The following is a 20,262-nucleotide window of genomic DNA, read 5'->3' on the forward strand; positions in this document are numbered from 1 at the left end:
CCGCAGTCTGGAAGGGTCAGCGCGCTACCTGCTACCAGCATGATTCGCTGGAACCACAGTCTCTCCCGCAATTCTCCGAACACCGATGGATTCTTTGGGCGGTTGCCCTCGGTCGACGCCCGTTGCTCAGACTACGACCTTCCAGGACCTTCCTTTCAGGCGAGATCCCCGTGAGATGATGCCACACTGCAGGTGAGTTCGAACTTACTCGTCGCCACTGTAAAGTCCGCGCCTCAATAATACACGGACTTCGGGAGAACAGTTTAACAGGTACTTTACTGAACAAGAGGCAGCTTGAAACTGAAACTACAGAAGCCTGCTAGGGCCTTTTATACAGGGGTGGTCACTGCCGGTACTGCAGTCTAAGACCAGTTATTCCCTTAAAGGTACATACACAACATCCACCACCTTAAACATTCACTCCCTCCACCACCAGTGTACCATGTCTGCAGTGTGTACCATCTACAAAATGCACTGCACCAATTCACCAAGGCTTCTTCGGCAGCACCTCCCAAACCCACAACCTCTTCCACCTAGAAGAACAAGGGCAGCAGACGCATGGGAACACCACCCCTGCAAGTTCCCCTCCAAGTCACACACCATCCTGACTTGGAAATATATCGCCGTTCCTTCATCGTCGCTGGGTCAAAATCCTGGAACTCCCTCCCTAACAGCACTGTGGGAGTACCTTCACCACACGGATTGCAGCGGTTCAAGAAGGCATCTCACCACTACCTTCTCAAGGGCAATTAAGGATGGGCAACAAATGCTGGCCATGCCAGCGGCACCCATATCCCATAAACTAATAAAAATAAATCTACCCTATCAAACCCTTTCATAATCTTAAAGACCTCTATCAGGTCACCCCTCAGCCTTCTCTTTTCTAGAGAAAAGAGCACCAGCCTGTTCAATCTTTCCTGATAGGTATAACCTACATAGATAGACCAACAGGTAGATAGTGTGTTAAACAGACAGCTCTATATTGAGAGCAGTCCATGCTGACATCTCTATTTATTGGGTTTTCAGACTGGCCGGGGGACTGTGGTATCCCACAATACTTGCCGTACGTAGCTGGGAGGATCGTTTCTGGGAATGAGGCACGTCCACATTCCTGGCCGTGGCAGGTCTCTCTGCAGGTAAACAACTCAACGAGGAGCGCTGATATGAGACGGGATCTGCTGCGCGAGGGTATTCCGTTTTTTAGAATAGAGATCACATTGGTCGGCCCATCCCTCCTGTGCTGGCTCTCCGAAAGAGCTATCCAGTCTGTCACATTCCCTTGCCTTTTCCCCATACCTATTTACATATTTATTTTTCAAATATTAATCCACTTTCCTTTCTAAAAGTTGTTATGGATTCTGCTTCCATCACTGTTTCTGGTCGGACATTTCATGTCCTAACAACCCTCTGTGTTAAACAAATTCTCCTAAAGCTCTCTTTTTAATTCTTTCGGTGATGATTTTAAATTTATGCCCTCTAGTTACCAATTTATCAACCAATGGAAATAGCTTTTCTCTATTCACCTTAGCAAAACCCTTCATAATTTGAAAGGCCTCCATCAGATCTCCTCATAACCGTCTCGGTTCTAAGCAGGGACTAGCCAAACAAAAGAAAATGACATGACATCTATTTAAAGTGGGACTGAATGTCATGTCAGGTCGGTACGAGGGGTACTTCTATTCTCCCAGTTTGGGCCCTCGCGTGCAGTGTGTACTATCTACAAGATGCACTGCAGCAACTCGCCAAGGCTTCAACAGCACCCCGCAAACCCGTGACCTCTACCGCCTGGAAGGACAAGGGCAGCAGGCGCATGGGAACACCACCCCTGCAAGTTCCCCTCCAAGTCACACACCATCCTGACTTGGAAATATATCGCTGTTCCTTCATAGTCCCTGGGTCAAAATCCTGGAACTCCCTCCCTAACAGCCCTGTGGGAGTACCTTCACCACACGGACTGCAGCGGTTCAAGAAGGCATCTCACCACCACCTTCTCAAGGGCAATTAGGGATGGGCAATAAATGCTGGCCTTGCCAGCGAGGCCCACATCCCAGGAATGAATATTAAAAAAAAGGACCATGGATCAGGGAATCGGAACCACAATATTCCTTGGGGAAGCACAGAAGTACAGAGTTACCCTAATTGTCTCTTTACTTCTGGGACCTGGCCTCAAGTCAATCCCAGAGTCATGGAGCGAAAGTCTCCTCTATGGCTTTTGAGGTTGTGTATGAAATGAGTGCATCCAGTCTCGTCCCAGTTCCTAGTGGGTGTGGATCCATGATACAAAAGTGCTCTTACTTTTGCACCCAATTGGTACAGAATTAGTCACCTCGCTGTGACTGATGTGAGAATAAGGAGGAAAACAACTGAGCTTAGTGCATGGGATGATCTTACAATTCAGGGATGCCACAAGTATGGCTGGCATGAGAATTGAAAATATCAGCCTGGTACAGTGGGGAGTAATCTCCGAACGGTTATGGGCTAAGACGTGCTGGGGGGGGAAGATCCCCTGGGTCTACCATTTATAACAAAATGAAAAGAACTCATTTATGATTTGAGAGGAAATCTTCCCCTGTTGTCAGGCAAAGCAGAGGAACTTCACTCCACAGCTGGCAGTACGGGGTCGATTTTTGTCCCCGTTTTCGTGCAGGAATGAAGTGGTAGTGCAGGAAAATGGCGGCACTCTACGAACCGCTCCCTTCCAGCTGCTGATTTGCCCACCGCCATTTCCACCTAGTCCTGGAAACGTCTGGCCAGAGGGCCATTAAGGTACGAAAATTGGGGTCCTATGACCCAGGTGCAATTTTCAGGTACCAGTGGGTGGAGAGTACGCATTGTCCATTGGCTCTTAAAAGGACCACATTAGGCTGCTCAAAAGACGGTAAGTAAAAGTTTAAAAATATATATTTGTAGGAATAGGAGCAGCATCACCGCTCCTCCTGACCCCACAGAAATCTTTCCATCGGTTGCTGTTTCCTCCATGCCGCACCCCCCCTGACCCCACTCCCCTGGGCTTGCCTCCAATCCTTTAAGATTCCATTTCCACCTGGCTCCAGGGAGGAGCTGCCAGATTTCCCCCGCCGATCAGTGAGCTGTCTGTCCGCTGTCGAGATTATTCGAGTGAAGACCCGACCGTCAAAAATGGTTCGGGGCCTCACAACGCCCACCTGTCACCTGATGGAATGGGACGCGTGATAATTAACCGCCCCGGGCCTCGATTTTAACCCAACCCGCCCACCAGGAACGGGCGATTTACAGTCGGACGCCCGTTTGACATCCCGCCCCACTGAAGTCTATGGAGTGTAAAATTGGGGGTGGGTGGTAAAACGAGCACCAGACCCGAACTCACCATGTTCCGGGTTAGGTTAAAATCGGGGGTAGGCATCGGTGATGGGAACAATTCAATTCGCAGTTGACTATTATTTGCTTACCTCGAGAAAAATCAAGATAATTGGAAACATAAGAAGGCAGAAAAACACCCCTGGCATGTACAGAGACCCCTTCTCTTAAAAATATAAAAGCTGTGGAAAAGCCTGGTCACATATATCTTCATTTAAAGAAAAGGCGTATTTGAAAGCAAAATGAAAAATTTCTTCATTGGTTTTGTTCCCAGGCAGGTGAATAGTGAAAACTGCCTGATTTTACCTCTCTTAATCCCAGGGACAATGTTGGTGACGCAACCGCGGAGGAGCAAATCTAACCATTGGCTATAAGACTATATAGTAATTTGTATTTCTCTCTTGCTAGGTGCGGCCCAGGGGGAGTAGATTCTACAGCCATGTATGTGGTGGGACCCTCATTCACAAACACTGGGTCCTGACTGCGGCTCATTGCTTTCAGAAGTAAGCGAACAAAAGCTTGAGGAACCGTGTTTGAATAACAGACCATGACAGAACTAGTGAAGTGTGTCTGCATCAGTGTTTCAGTGGATCTGTAAATAGAGGTCCATAGAATTGGTGATAATGTGACTGGATCATTCTATCAATGGTTGTATTTACTCATTGATTATGTTTTTACATATCATTGAAAACAAAGCTGGCAAAAATTGCTTGTTCCTTCAGTCGCAACTCCAGTGGGAGTGAGGCAGAAGGGCCCAGATATAGGCCGGGACCCCGATATGCTTGGCGTTACTCCATTGCAAAGTGGGTGGAGCCTAGGTCTGAGTTTGGGGTGTGGCCTCCCTATACTGGGAGTTCCAGCTTTCCTGAGCTCAGTGGGACCTGGTACAAGGTTGGAGGCCTGTACACCTGGGACCCACTGGGATGTGGGAGTGGGGGGGTGGGGCCAGGCCAGGGTAGCGGCTTGGACCCCTGAAGGTCCAATATTGGCCCCCTTGTAAAGGGGGCAGAAGGGTCACGGACCTCATTTTAGGGGGGGATGGTGGTGGATGGGGCACTCCCACGTGGCAGCAGGTGCCAGAGATTCCCACAGTGGTGGAGCTGGTAGGTGCCCCAAATGCTCCGTAGGGGCATTAGTGCCCATCGGCCAGAGATGCCCACTCAATGGCCCATCATACTCCAGCAGGGTCAACACTGCAGGGCACCAGGTTTGTGGCTCCTGCAATTTTGGGGCCTAATTCCTTTTTAGGAGGGGGGGAGGGCTCAGTGTCCTACAAATGTCTGCCCCTTGACTGCCTCAAAGATCAACACTAAAGTATAACAAAGCACCAGGAAGTGACTGAGACACACTGGTCAATGTACTGAAATCTCCAATTATTATATTTATAATTACGGGATAATTGAGTAATTCCCACATTAAACCATTTATCTTGGAAGCTTGACCCCTGATCCAAACCATTGTCCATTCCAGGGGAAAAGCCGAGGATGCTGCTAATTGGCGTCTTGTCCTTGGTAAACACAACCTGAACCGTACTGAACCGACGGAGACGATCTATCGTGTGAAAAGAATCTACAGACACGAACGCTTCCGCTACCCGCTCCTCAGCAAAATTGACTACGATGTTGCCATGGTCAGGTCAGCAGTGGACATTCCAAAAAGCAGCTACGTCCGATATGCTTGCATGCCTAGGAAGGTCAGCCAACTGCGGCCTGGGCATCTGTGCTGGGCCACAGGCTGGGGTGACACCAGAGGTAAGAGAACAGCTTGAGCAGCTGGGATTGAGCGGGTGAAAGCAACACAACACTTTTTTTGCCTCTCGAACATGGGTTCAAATCCAAAACAAGGAGGGGAGGGTATGTGTGACCCAGTCACCACGGTCTCCTGGACCTTGTTTGATGGCCTTTGAGGGTCGGAGAGGAATTTCATGGAATTTTTTTCTACCTAAATTGGCCTAGTGATTTTTTTTCTCTATTTTGTTTTGCCTCTCTCACGGAATTGGGTGGGAGAGAGAATGGGGTCAGGGTGCTAAAGTTGCACCAACAGTATGGGCCAGGCTTGTTGGACTATCTGGTCTTTTCCTGTCCTTTGTTTTTGTATGAATGAAGATCTCTCCAAAAGGGAGCTGACTGGTAGAAGTCGGCCTGTTACCTTGAGGTCCTTCAAAGCTTTCAAAAGTATCTGCCGCACATTGGAGGAAAAATTCAGTTGCTTTGCGCCTCCTGTTACGAGGGGGCGCTAACGGGGCTCAAAGCAACTAGCGCCCAGGCACGGCGCCGCTAACGCCTCTCGCGAAATTCAGCGGGAGGCTAGCAGTAGACGGTAGCGCCCCGCGCCTCCAGCGATGACGTCGTCGCTGTGCGCAGCGCCCCAGCCGCAAACATGACTTGCGGTTCCTGACCTACCTCCGGACGCTATGTCCGACAGGGTCAGGGGGGTGTTTTTGCGGCCGGGTCGGTGATAATTAAAGGGCAGGTTCCGGGAGGCCTTTTTTTTTGGGCCGCCTGCCAGCACCTGCCCCCTCTCGCCTCCTCCTGCGGAGTGCCGGCCGCGATCCAGTGCCGGGCTCTTTTGCTGGCACCCCGCTCCCCGGAGTTCCAGCAGGGCCCCGGTGTGTGCCGTGCTAGGCCCCTCCCCTTTAATCAGGGGAGGGAGGCCTGCAGTACTGTGGCGCTACATGCCGACGCGCGTGGCGCTGCTGCACGTAGCGCCACGATATTCAATGGGAGCGCCTCAAGAGGGAGGTGGAGCGCTTCCAGTCGCGCCCTGCCTCCTGCTTGGGATGCTACCATTGAATTTCAGGTGCAGGGGCGCTAACTTTTTCGGGCCGCTAAAAGTAGCGCCCCAGCGAAGTTATCGCCCTGAAGGGGGCGCGAGCCAATTTCCCCCCCATTATGTTCGACAATTATTGTTTCTTTTATCTTCTTCTTTGCAAGGAAATTGGTCAAAATAAAAAAAGTGGCACTTTTCACATAGTTTTCATTTTGAATTGTAAATCAATCAAAATGATAAGACATCCCTCCTACAGAATGCTCAGCTGTCCATCTGATGGGCTGTGCAACCAAACCACAACAGGTAGAGTTTGGACAGAATTGAAGAACTGGGGAACCAAAGTCAACAACATCACTGAAAAGGATTGGCCATGTAGTTGCCCACTCACTTCCACTCTATCAATGTGCCAAGCTCCTTGGCTTCTCATCACACCTGAGTTACTCTGGGTAATTGTAGAGCAAAGGTGGTTGTAAAAAAAACTTGTAGATCAGGCCTACTTACCAGAGTAAGCTCAGTAGGCTACAAGTCTTGCATTTCATCCATTGATGGAGCCCTGTTTTTCAGGGGGCAGAGAATTCCCATTTCCCACTGCTGGGTGCAGAGCAGTCTGAAGTTGTACAGACCAGCGGACCAGATGAGGAAGGGCTACAGGAAACTTTTTTTTTATCCGGCACGGACGGGACCGACGTGGTGCCGGTTCATCAAAAATTCTGGATAACCGAACACTATAGTAAAAGATACGGAGAGCTGACAGCTCCGTATAAAGCAACAAACCCTGTTGCTTAGCAACAACTGTAGAACAATGGCCACAAGTGGGAGAGCAATAGTGGTAGGGGATTCTATAGTAAGGGGAACAGATAGGCGTTTCTGTGGCCGTAGACGTGAATCCAGGATGGTTTGTTGCCTCCCTGGTGCCAGGGTCAAGGATGTCACTGAGCGGCTGCAGGGCATTCTGGAGGGGGAGGGTGAACAGCCAGAGGTCGTGGTCCACATTGGTACCAACGACATAGGTAAAAAGAGGGATGAGGTCCTGCAGCAAGAATTTAGGGAGCTAGGTAGAAGATTAAAGAGCAGGACCTCAAAGGTTGTAATCTCTGGATTACTCCCGGTGCCACGTGCCAGTGAGTATAGGAATAGGAAGATAGAACAGATGAATGCGTGGCTAAAGAGTTGGTGCAGGAGGGAGGGCTTTAGTTTCCTGGATCACTGGGTCTGCTTCTGGGAAAGGTGGGACTTGTACAAGTCGGACGGTTTACACCTGAACCAGAGGGGGACCAATATCCTTGCGGGGAGGTTTGCTAGCACTGTTGGGGGGTTTAAACTAACTTGGCAGGGGGATGGGATACAGAGTGGAGCTATAGTAGGGGGTGAATTACAGCCAAATACGGAGGAAAAAACAAGTCAGCTGGGAAGGCAGAGCAAATATGTGAAGGCAAAAGGGAATATGGCAAGGCTGGAAGGCATTTATTTTAATGCAAGGAGTCTTGCAAATAAGGTGGATGAACTGAAGTTGTTGTTGAACACATGGGAGTACGATATTGTTGCTATCACGGAGACATGGTTGAGGGTCAGGACTGGCAGCTCAATATTCCGGGGTATAGAATCTTCAGGCGAGACAGAGGGGGGTGTAAAAGGGGAGGGGGTGTTGCAATATTAATTAAGGAGTCAATTACTGCTGTAAGGAGGGATGATATATTAGCGGGTTCCTCTAATGAGGCCATATGGGTAGAACTTAAAAACAAAAAGGGGGCAAGCACTTTGCTGGGAGTGTACTATAGGCCCCCAAACAGTCAGGGGGAGATAGAGGAACAGATATGTAGGCAAATCTCAGAGAAGTGCGAAAATAATAGGGTAATAATAGTGGGGGATTTCAACTTCCCCAATATTAATTGGGATAGTCAGAGTATGAAAGTCTTAGAGAGTGCAGAATTCTTAAAGTGCATCCAGGAGAGCTTTTTGAGCCAGCGTGTAGAAAGTCCTACAAGAGAGGGGGCGGTACTGGACCTAATTCTAGGGAATGTAGCCGGGCAAGTGGTGGAAGTGTCAGTAGGAGAGCATTTTGGCGACAGTGACCATAATTCGGTGAGATTTAAGGTGGTCATGGAAAAAGACAAAGACGGCCTGGAAATAAGGGTTCTAAATTGGGGGAAGGCTGATTTTAATATGATAAGGCAGGATCTGGCCAAAGTGGACTGGGAGCAGCTACTTATAGGAAAATCCACATCAAAGCAGTGGGAGACTTTCAGAAGGGAAATAGAGAGAGTACAACGCCAACATGTTCCCGTAAAGGTCAAGGGTGGTACCAACAAGCAAAGGGAACCTTGGATGACAAGGGATATACAAAAATGCATTAGGAAAAAAAGGGGGGCTTTTGGCAGTTACAAAAGACTAAAGACAGAGGAAGCCCTAGAGGAGTATAAAAAGTGCAGGGGCATACTTAAAAAAGAAATTAGGAGAGCGAGGAGGGGCCATGAAATAACACTGGCGAGCAAAATAAAGGAAAATCCTAAGATGTTTTATAAGTATATTAAGGGCAAGAGGATAACCAGGGAAAGGGTAGGGCCCATTAGGGACCAAAGTGGCAATCTGTGTGTAGAGCCAGATGATGTAGGCGGGGTTTTAAATGAATTTTTTGCATCTGTGTTCACTATGGAGGAAGACGATGTAGCCATAGAAATCGGGCAAGGGGACTGTGATATACTTGAACATATTAGCATCGAGAGGGAGGAGGTACTAGCGGTTTTAGCAGGCCAAAAAGTGGATAAATCCCCAGGCCCGGACGAGATGTATCCCAGGCTGCTGTGTGAGGCAAAGGAGGAGATTGCAGAGGCTCTGACACAAATTTTCAGAACCTCTCTGGCCACAGGGGATGTACCAGAGGACTGGAGAACAGCTAACGTAGTACCATTATTCAAGAAGGGTAGCAGGGATAAACCAGGGAATTACAGGCCAGTGGGCCTAACATCTGTGGTAGGGAAATTATTGGAAAAAATTCTGAGGGACAAAATTAGTCTCCACTTGGAGAGGCAAGGATTAATCGGGGATAGTCAGCATGGCTTTGTCAAGGGTAAATCATGTCTGACCAATCTGATTGAATTTTTCGAGGGGGTGACTAGGTGTGTGGATGAGGGAAATGCTGTGGATGTGGTATACATGGACTTCAGTAAGGCTTTTGACAAAGTCCCGCATAGGAGACTGGTCAAGAAGGTAAGAGCCCATGGGATCCAGGGTGCCTTGGCACGTTGGATCCTAAACTGGCTGAGTGGCAGGAGGCAGAAGGTGATGGTCGAAGGTTGCTTTTGTGACTGGAAGCCTGTGTCCAGTGGGGTACCTCAGGGATCGGTTCTGGGTCCCTTGCTGTTTGTGATCTACATAAATGATTTGGATGAGAATGTAAAAGGTATGATCAGTAAGTTCGCAGATGACACGAAAATTGCTGGGGTGGTAAATTGCGAGGAGGAAAGCCTCAGGCTACAGGACGATATAAACGGGTTGGTCAGATGGGCGGAAAAGTGGCAAATGGAATTTAACCCTGAAAAGTGCGAGGTGATGCATTTTGGACGGACAAATAAGGCAAGGGAATACACAATGAGTGGTAGGGCCCTAGGAAACACAGAGGGTCAGAGGGACCTTGGTGTACATGTACATAGATCCCTGAAGGCAGCGGATCAGGTAGATAAGGTGGTTAAAAAGGCATATGGGATACTTGCCTTCATTAGCCGAGGCATAGAATATAAGAGTAGGGAGGTTATGATGGAGCTGTACAAAACGCTGGTAAGGCCACAGCTGGAGTACTGTGTGCAGTTCTGGTCGCCTCACTATAGGAAGGATGTGATTGCTTTGGAGAGGGTGCAGAGAAGATTCACCAGGATGTTACCTGGGATGGAGCGCCTCAGCTATGAAGAAAGACTAAACAGGCTGGGGTTGTTTTCCTTGGAGCAAAGAAGGCTGAGGGGGGACCTGATTGAGGTGTACAAAATGATGAGGGGCATAGATAGGGTAGATAAAGAGGAACTTTTCCCCTTAGTAGGGGGGTCAATAACAAGGGGGCATAGATTCAAGGTAAGGGGCAGGAGGTTTAGAGGGGATTTGAGGAGGAACTTTTTCACCCAGAGGGTGGTTGGAGTCTGGAACTCACTGCCTGAAAGGGTGGTAGAGGCAGGAACCCTCACAACATTCAAGAAGCATTTGGATGAGCACTTGAAATGCCATTGCATACAAGGCTATGGACCAAATGCTGGAAAATGGGATTAGATTAGACAGGACTTGGTGGACGGCGCAGAGACGATGGGCCGAAGGGCCTCTTTCTGTGCTGTATAACTCTATGACTCTAAGTTCCAAGCATCTCTGTAGCTTAGCAACAGCTGCAGCCACACCCTTGCACAGCAACAGATGGAGGAAGGCAAATACAATATGAAGTAAAACCTACTCCTGAATTTTGCCGCTGAGATTTCCGGTTATTTAGGTGCTGGTAATTCGAAAGTTTCCTGTACTTTGTGCCAGACTTCACCCTCTCACGCATCGGAGAGATGTGGCTGTGAGTCCTCCACAATACCATGGCTGGACCAGCACCACAAGGGTTGGTTAGCACTTTGGCCAGAGCTCGCCACGTATACTGGAAGCACAAGAACTGGTGCAGCTGCATCTCGCCTTTTAATTCGCCATTCAACCTATCGTAGTTTATCCACCCAGAAAGAAACTAAAGTCCCCACTGCACCACCACCCGCCACCTCCCCCTACCCAATTGATTCCAAGGTTCATGCTCTATTGGGGAGTCCATTCCATGTATTTTTTTTTATTCATTGATGGGATGTAGGCGTCGCTGGCTGGCTAGGCCTGCATTTAGTGCCCATCCCTAATTGCCCTTGAGAAGATGGTGGTGAGCCGCCTTCTTGAACCGCTGCAGTCCATATGGTGTAGGTACACCCACAATGCTGTTAGGAAGGGAGTTCCAGGATTTTGGCCCAGCGACAGTGAAGGAACGGCGATACAGGTCCAAGTCAGGATGCTGTGTGGCTTGGAGGGGAACTTGTAGGTGGTGATGTTCCCATGCGTCTGCTGCCCTTGTCCTTCTAAGTGGTAGAGGGCGCGGGTTTGGAAGGTGCTGTTGAAGGAGCTTTGGCGAGTTGCTGCAGTGCATCTTATAGATGGTACACACTGCAGCCACAGTGCGAAGGTGGTGGATGGAGTGCCAATCAAGCGGGCTGCTTTGTCCTGAATGGTGTCGAGCTTCTTGAGTGTTGTTGGAGCTGCACTCATCCAGGCAAGTGGAGAGTATTCCATCACACTCCTGACTTGTGCCTTGTAGATGCTGGAAAGGCTTTGGGGAGTCAGGAGGTGAGACACTCGCTGCAGAATTCCCAGCCTCTGGCCTGCTCTTGTAGCCACAGTATTTATATGGCTGGCCCAGTTCAGTTTCTGATCAATGGTAACCCCCAGGATGTTGATAGTGGGGGATTCAGCAATGGTAATGCCATTGAATGTCAAGGGGAGATGGTTAGAGTCTCGCTTGTTGGAGATGGTCATTGCCTGGCACTTGTGTGGTGCGAATGTTACTTGCCACTTGTCAGCCCAAATCTGAATGTTGTCCAGGTCTTGCTGCATATGGACACGGACTGCGTCAGTATCTGACGAGTCTCGAATGGTGCTGAACAGTGTGCAATCATCAGTCTTTGTGCGGTGATGAACTTGCTGATCTCAGCTCTAAATTTGCTTTTTACCAGTTTAAACCTCTGCATCAGTCCAAAGGGATGTTCCAGAAGGAGTGTTTCATGCACCTATCCTGTTGTCTGTGGACCTCGCTCCCAGGCCCCTGGAATTCTGACCCTGTATACTGATGTTCGGTTCTTGACCACCACTGGCATGTAGGTACCCCACCACCTACTCTCAGGCCTCTCTGTGCTCCCCACAGCTGCTGTGGTCAAGTATCTAGATATTTGAAATGAAAAACAGAAAATGCTGGAAACACTCAACAGGTCAGGCAGCATCTGTGGAAAGAGGAAGGTAGGGTTAATGTTGCAGGTCGATGACCTTTCGACAGAACTAGTATGATGTCGCAAATGAACGGTCTATAAGGAGAAACAGAGCCAGGGAAAGATCGCAGGATGTCCCAAAGTGCTTTACAGCCAATGAAGTACTTTTGAAGTGTAGTCACTATTGTAATGTAGGAAGCGCTGCAGCCAATTTGTGCACAGCAAGCTCCCACAAATGTGCTAATGACCTGATAATCTGTTTCAGTGATGCTGGTTGAGAGATAAATATTGTCCAGGACACCGGGGAGAACTCCCCCCTGCTCTTCTTCGAAATAGTACCATGGCATCTTTTATATCCACCTGAAAGGGCAGACGGGGCCTCAGTTTAACGTCTCATCCAAAAGAAGGCACCTCCGACAGTGCAGCACTCTCTCAGTACTGCACTGAGTATCGGCTGGGATTATGTGCTCAAGTCTCTGGAGTGGGACTCGAACCCACAAGCTTCTGACTCAAAGGCCAGAGAGCTACAGCTAGATATACATTCATACATCAATAGCCTTGAGCTTAAATAGTACACGGCCTGATACACCAAAACTTAACAGTCATTCCAGACATTAGCAGGAGTGCCAGCCAAGTAACATGGAAGTCTGTCTTGTTCCCTTTCTAACAGGACAAAAGGAAAATTTCACATTGTCTGAAGTCCTGAACCAAGCCAGGCTGCCAATCATTGATCACCAAACCTGCAAAATGAAGAAGTTCTGGGGGGACCGAGTGCGGAACACGATGATCTGTGCTGGTTTCAAAGATACAGAGGGGCCTCCTGCTGCTTGCCAGGTAACTGGAAGGAAATAGGTTGGATTTTTAAACCCCCGCCTCGTTTTACCCTTTCAAAATGTCAGGGATCCACAAATTAAATATTAGTTTTGAAGTTTCATACAAAAACGAAATGACATTTCAGAGGCCCCTCCGATGGCTTAGGATAAATGCTCCACCTGGTCTGGCATTGAGCCGCTGGGACCAAGAATCCCCATTTCAATCACCTGTCTGTGCTGACTCGGGCAGCAGTAGAAAGTTATCGTTGGCTTTGTGGGAGGGGAGATCGGCCAACATGCCTAATCCTGATCGCTGTCCTGTGGCCTCCATTGGGAAATGGATATGTGTATGAGGACAGAGTTGAGTTGGAATGCCCCCAGAACCAAATAGCTCATTATTGCTCAGCATCTAGACTCACCCATGTGTGTGCTGGTGTGATACTGGGATTCACTGCGTGTGCTGGTGTGATACTGGGATTCACTGCGTGTGGTGGTGTGATACTGGGATTCACTGCGTGTGCTGGTGTGATACTGGGATTCACTGCGTGTGCTGGTGTGATACTGGGATTCACTGCGTGTGGTGGTGTGATACTGGGATTCACTGCGTGTGCTGGTGTGATACTGGGATTCACTGCGTGTGCTGGTGTGATACTGGGATTCACTGCGTGTGCTGGTGTGATACCGGGATTCACTGTGTGCTGGTGTGATACTGGGATTCAGTGTGTGTGCTGGTGTGATACTGGGATTCACTGCGTGTGCTGGTGTGATACTGGGATTCAGTGTGTGTGCTGGTGTGATACTGGGATTCACTGCGTGTGCTGGTGTGATACTGGGATTCACTGCGTGTGATGGTGTGATACTGGGATTCACTGCGTGTGGTGGTGTGATACTGGGATTCACTGCGTGTGCTGGTGTGATACCGGGATTCACTGCGTGTGCTGGTGTGATACTGGGATTCACTGCGTGTGCTGGTGTGATACTGGGATTCACTGCGTGTGCTGGTGTGATACTGGGATTCACTGCATGTGCTGGTGTGATACCGGGATTCACTGCGTGTGCTGGTGTGATACCGGGATTCACTGCGTGTGATGGTGTGATACTGGGATTCACTGCGTGTGATGGTGTGATACTGGGATTCACTGTGTGTGATGGTGTGATACTGGGATTCACTGCGTGTGATACTGGGATTCACTGTGTGTGATGGTGTGATACCGGGATTCACTGCGTGTGATGATGTGATACTGAGATTCACTGTGTGTGATGGTGTGATACTGGGATTCACTGTGTGCTGGTGTGATACTGGGATTCACTGTGTGTGATACCGGGATTCACTGCGTGTGCTGGTGTGATACTGGGATTCACTGCGTGTGCTGGTGTGATACTGGGATTCACTGCGTGTGCTGGTGTGATACTGGGATTCACTGCGTGTGCTGGTGTGATACTGGGATTCACTGCGTGTGCTGGTGTGATACTGGGATTCACTGCGTGTGCTGGTGTGATACTGGGATTCACTGCGTGTGCTGGTGTAATACTGGGATTCACTGCGTGTGCTGGTGTGATACTGGGATTCACTGCGTGTGCTGGTGTGATACTGGGATTCACTGTGTGTGATGGTGTGATACTGGGATTCACTGCGTGTGATGGTGTGATACTGGGATTCACTGTGTGCTGGTGTGATACTGAGATTCACTGTGTGTGATGGTGTGATACTGGGATTCACTGTGTGCTGGTGTGATACTGGGATTCACTGTGTGTGATACCGGGATTCACTGCGTGTGCTGGTGTGATACTGGGATTCACTGCGTGTGCTGGTGTGATACTGGGATTCACTGCGTGTGCTGGTGTGATACTGGGATTCACTGCGTGTGCTGGTGTGATACTGGGATTCACTGCGTGTGCTGGTGTGATACTGGGATTCACTGCGTGTGCTGGTGTAATACTGGGATTCACTGCGTGTGCTGGTGTGATACTGGGATTCACTGCGTGTGCTGGTGTGATACTGGGATTCACTGCGTGACGGTGTGATACCGGGATTCACTGTGTGTGATGGTGTGATACTGGGATTCACTGCGTGTGCTGGTGTGATACTGGGATTCACTGCGTGTGCTGGTGTGATACTGGGATTCACTGCGTGTGCTGGTGTGATACTGGGATTCACTGCGTGTGATGGTGTGATACTGGGATTCACTGCGTGTGATGGTGTGATACTGGGATTCACTGTGTGTGATGGTGTGATACTGGGATTCACTGTGTGTGATGGTGTGATACTGGGATTCACTGCGTGTGATGGTGTGATACTGGGATTCACTGTGTGTGGTGGTGTGATACTGGGATTCACTGCGTGTGGTGGTGTGATACTGGGATTCACTGTGTGTGATGGTGTGATACTGGGATTCACTGCGTGTGATGGTGTGATACTGGGATTCACTGTGTGTGATGGTGTGATACTGGGATTCACTGTGTGTGATGGTGTGATACTGGGATTCACTGCGTGTGATGGTGTGATACTGGGATTCACTGCGTGTGGTGGTGTGATACTGGGATTCACTGCGTGTGCTGGTGTGATACTGGGATTCACTGTGTGTGGTGGTGTGATACTGGGATTCACTGCGTGTGGTGGTGTGATACTGGGATTCACTGCGTGTGGTGGTGTGATACTGGGATTCACTGCGTGTGCTGGTGTGATACTGGGATTCACTGCGTGTGCTGGTGTGATACTGGGATTCACTGCGTGTGGTGGTGTGATACTGGGATTCACTGCGTGTGGTGGTGTGATACTGGGATTCACTGCGTGTGGTGGTGTGATACTGGGATTCACTGCGTGTGCTGGTGTGATACTGGGATTCACTGCGTGTGCTGGTGTGATACTGGGATTCAGTGTGTGTGCTGGTGTGATACTGGGATTCACTGCGTGTGCTGGTGTGATACTGGGATTCACTGCGTGTGATGGTGTGATACTGGGATTCACTGCGTGTGGTGGTGTGATACTGGGATTCACTGCGTGTGCTGGTGTGATACCGGGATTCACTGCGTGTGCTGGTGAGATACTGGGATTCACTGCGTGTGCTGGTGTGATACTGGGATTCACTGCATGTGCTGGTGTGATACTGGGATTCACTGCGTGTGCTGGTGTGATACCGGGATTCACTGCGTGTGCTGGTGTGATACTGGGATTCACTGCGTGTGATGGTGTGATACTGGGATTCACTGTGTGTGATGGTGTGATACTGGGATTCACTGCGTGTGATGGTGTGATACTGGGATTCACTGTGTGTGATGGTGTGATACCGGGATTCACTGCGTGTGATGATGTGATACTGAGATTCACTGTGTGTGATGGTGTGATACTGGGATTCACTGTGTGCTGGTGTGATACTGGGATTCACTGTGTGTGATACCGGGATTCACTGCGTGTGCTGGTGTGATACTGGGATTCACTGCGTGTGCTGGTGTGATACTGGGATTCACTGCGTGTGCTGGTGTGATACTGGGATTCACTGCGTGTGCTGGTGTGATACTGGGATTCACTGCGTGTGCTGGTGTGATACTGGGATTCACTGCGTGTGCTGGTGTAATACTGGGATTCACTGCGTGTGCTGGTGTGATACTGGGATTCACTGCGTGTGCTGGTGTGATACTGGGATTCACTGTGTGTGATGGTGTGATACTGGGATTCACTGCGTGTGATGGTGTGATACTGGGATTCACTGTGTGCTGGTGTGATACTGAGATTCACTGTGTGTGATGGTGTGATACTGGGATTCACTGTGTGCTGGTGTGATACTGGGATTCACTGTGTGTGATACCGGGATTCACTGCGTGTGCTGGTGTGATACTGGGATTCACTGCGTGTGCTGGTGTGATACTGGGATTCACTGCGTGTGCTGGTGTGATACTGGGATTCACTGCGTGTGCTGGTGTGATACTGGGATTCACTGCGTGTGCTGGTGTGATACTGGGATTCACTGCGTGTGCTGGTGTAATACTGGGATTCACTGCGTGTGCTGGTGTGATACTGGGATTCACTGCGTGTGCTGGTGTGATACTGGGATTCACTGCGTGATGGTGTGATACCGGGATTCACTGTGTGTGATGGTGTGATACTGGGATTCACTGCGTGTGCTGGTGTGATACTGGGATTCACTGCGTGTGCTGGTGTGATACTGGGATTCACTGCGTGTGCTGGTGTGATACTGGGATTCACTGCGTGTGATGGTGTGATACTGGGATTCACTGCGTGTGCTGGTGTGATACTGGGATTCACTGCGTGTGCTGGTGTGATACTGGGATTCACTGCGTGTGCTGGTGTGATACTGGGATTCACTGCGTGTGATGGTGTGATACTGGGATTCACTGCGTGTGCTGGTGTGATACTGGGATTCACTGCGTGTGCTGGTGTAATACTGGGATTCACTGCGTGTGCTGGTGTGATACTGGGATTCACTGCGTGTGATGGTGTGATACTGGGATTCACTGCGTGTGGTGGTGTGATACTGGGATTCACTGCGTGTGATGGTGTGATACTGGGATTCACTGCGTGTGATGGTGTGATACTGGGATTCACTGCGTGTGATGGTGTGATACTGGGATTCACTGTGTGTGATGGTGTGATACTGGGATTCACTGTGTGTGATGGTGTGATACTGGGATTCACTGCGTGTGATGGTGTGATACTGGGATTCACTGCGTGTGGTGGTGTGATACTGGGATTCACTGCGTGTGCTGGTGTGATACTGGGATTCACTGTGTGTGGTGGTGTGATACTGGGATTCACTGCGTGTGGTGGTGTGATACTGGGATTCACTGCGTGTGGTGGTGTGATACTGGGATTCACTGCGTGTGCTGGTGTGATACTGGGATTCACTGCGTGTGCTGGTGTGATACTGGGATTCACTGCGTGTGGTGGTGTGATACTGGGATTCACTGCGTGTGGTGGTGTGATACTGGGATTCACTGCGTGTGGTGGTGTGATACTGGGATTCACTGCGTGTGCTGGTGTGATACTGGGATTCACTGCGTGTGCTGGTGTGATACTGGGATTCAGTGTGTGTGCTGGTGTGATACTGGGATTCACTGCGTGTGCTGGTGTGATACTGGGATTCACTGCGTGTGATGGTGTGATACTGGGATTCACTGCGTGTGGTGGTGTGATACTGGGATTCACTGCGTGTGCTGGTGTGATACCGGGATTCACTGCGTGTGCTGGTGAGATACTGGGATTCACTGCGTGTGCTGGTGTGATACTGGGATTCACTGCATGTGCTGGTGTGATACTGGGATTCACTGCGTGTGCTGGTGTGATACCGGGATTCACTGCGTGTGCTGGTGTGATACTGGGATTCACTGCGTGTGATGGTGTGATACTGGGATTCACTGTGTGTGATGGTGTGATACTGGGATTCACTGCGTGTGATGGTGTGATACTGGGATTCACTGTGTGTGATGGTGTGATACCGGGATTCACTGCGTGTGATGATGTGATACTGAGATTCACTGTGTGTGATGGTGTGATACTGGGATTCACTGTGTGCTGGTGTGATACTGGGATTCACTGTGTGTGATACCGGGATTCACTGCGTGTGCTGGTGTGATACTGGGATTCACTGCGTGTGCTGGTGTGATACTGGGATTCACTGCGTGTGCTGGTGTGATACTGGGATTCACTGCGTGTGCTGGTGTGATACTGGGATTCACTGCGTGTGCTGGTGTGATACTGGGATTCACTGCGTGTGCTGGTGTAATACTGGGATTCACTGCGTGTGCTGGTGTGATACTGGGATTCACTGCGTGTGCTGGTGTGATACTGGGATTCACTGTGTGTGATGGTGTGATACTGGGATTCACTGCGTGTGATGGTGTGATACTGGGATTCACTGTGTGCTGGTGTGATACTGAGATTCACTGTGTGTGATGGTGTGATACTGGGATTCACTGTGTGCTGGTGTGATACTGGGATTCACTGTGTGTGATACCGGGATTCACTGCGTGTGCTGGTGTGATACTGGGATTCACTGCGTGTGCTGGTGTGATACTGGGATTCACTGCGTGTGCTGGTGTGATACTGGGATTCACTGCGTGTGCTGGTGTGATACTGGGATTCACTGCGTGTGCTGGTGTGATACTGGGATTCACTGCGTGTGCTGGTGTAATACTGGGATTCACTGCGTGTGCTGGTGTGATACTGGGATTCACTGCGTGTGCTGGTGTGATACTGGGATTCACTGCGTGATGGTGTGATACCGGGATTCACTGTGTGTGATGGTGTGATACTGGGATTCACTGCGTGTGCTGGTGTGATACTGGGATTCACTGCGTGTGCTGGTGTGATACTGGGATTCACTGCGTGTGCTGGTGTGATACTGGGATTCACTGCGTGTGATGGTGTGATACTGGGATTCACTGCGTGTGATGGTGTGATACTGGGATTCACTGTGTGTGATGGTGTGATACTGGGATTCACTGTGTGTGATGGTGTGATACTGGGATTCACTGCGTGTGATGGTGTGATACTGGGATTCACTGTGTGTGGTGGTGTGATACTGGGATTCACTGCGTGTGGTGGTGTGATACTGGGATTCACTGTGTGTGATGGTGTGATACTGGGATTCACTGCGTGTGATGGTGTGATACTGGGATTCACTGTGTGTGATGGTGTGATACTGGGATTCACTGTGTGTGATGGTGTGATACTGGGATTCACTGTGTGTGATGGTGTGATACTGGGATTCACTGCGTGTGGTGGTGTGATACTGGGATTCACTGCGTGTGCTGGTGTGATACTGGGATTCACTGCGTGTGGTGGTGTGATACTGGGATTCACTGCGTGTGGTGGTGTGATACTGGGATTCACTGCGTGTGCTGGTGTGATACTGGGATTCACTGCGTGTGCTGGTGTGATACTGGGATTCACTGCGTGTGGTGGTGTGATACTGGGATTCACTGCGTGTGGTGGTGTGATACTGGGATTCACTGCGTGTGGTGGTGTGATACTGGGATTCACTGCGTGTGCTGGTGTGATACTGGGATTCACTGCGTGTGATGGTGTGATACTGGGATTCACTGTGCAATATCTTGTGTTTCAGGGGGACTCTGGTGGTCCTCTTCTCTGTCAGCTTGGCTCGCACAAGTGGGAAGTCCATGGTGTGGTCAGTTTTGGACCCATCGGCTGCACAGTTGAGAACAAGCCCAGTGTGTTTACCAGAACCAGTGCCTACATCCCCTGGATTGAGAAAACAAGGATACGGGATTTTTTCTTCGGCTGAAGCCAAGTCGAACGCTGGCTGCGCCCTCAGCTCATAAATTAATTTAGGGGAACAAGAAGTGTCGTGAAGTGTTTTATTTTTATGGAAAAATTAAAGCATTTGAAGGAAAAA

At 49.7% G+C, this 20,262-nt stretch overlaps 1 protein-coding gene across 1 annotated transcript; it reads left to right on the top strand.

Moving 5' to 3' along the window:
- Positions 1 to 3,369: 3,369 nt before the first annotated feature.
- LOC147098499 (elastase-1) lies at positions 3,370 to 20,262 on the top strand. Its single transcript, XM_085970275.1, has 5 exons — positions 3,370 to 3,614; positions 3,745 to 3,839; positions 4,807 to 5,087; positions 12,748 to 12,911; positions 19,972 to 20,262. The coding sequence occupies exons 1-5, from the start codon at positions 3,579 to 3,581 to the stop codon at positions 20,149 to 20,151; spliced, it is 756 nt and encodes a 251-aa protein (XP_085826401.1). The 5' UTR covers positions 3,370 to 3,578; the 3' UTR covers positions 20,152 to 20,262.

The sequence above is a fragment of the Somniosus microcephalus genome, chromosome 29 (genome assembly GCF_052327205.1).
Source record: "Somniosus microcephalus isolate GS21.2 chromosome 29, FLI_Smic_1.0, whole genome shotgun sequence".
Classification (NCBI taxonomy): domain Eukaryota; kingdom Metazoa; phylum Chordata; class Chondrichthyes; order Squaliformes; family Somniosidae; genus Somniosus; species Somniosus microcephalus.

What these genes read in the sequence shown, in the direction of transcription:
- LOC147098499 (XM_085970275.1), top strand. Translation starts at nt 3,579, where the DNA reads ATGAAAAATTTCTTCATTGGTTTTGTTCCCAGGCAG. An exon ending in TTGGTTTTGTTCCCAGGCAG is followed by an intron (nt 3,615 to 3,744) that starts GTGAATAGTGAA and finishes CTCTCTTGCTAG; the next exon opens with GTGCGGCCCAGGGGGAGTAG. An exon ending in AGGCTGGGGTGACACCAGAG is followed by an intron (nt 5,088 to 12,747) that starts GTAAGAGAACAG and finishes CCTTTCTAACAG; the next exon opens with GACAAAAGGAAAATTTCACA.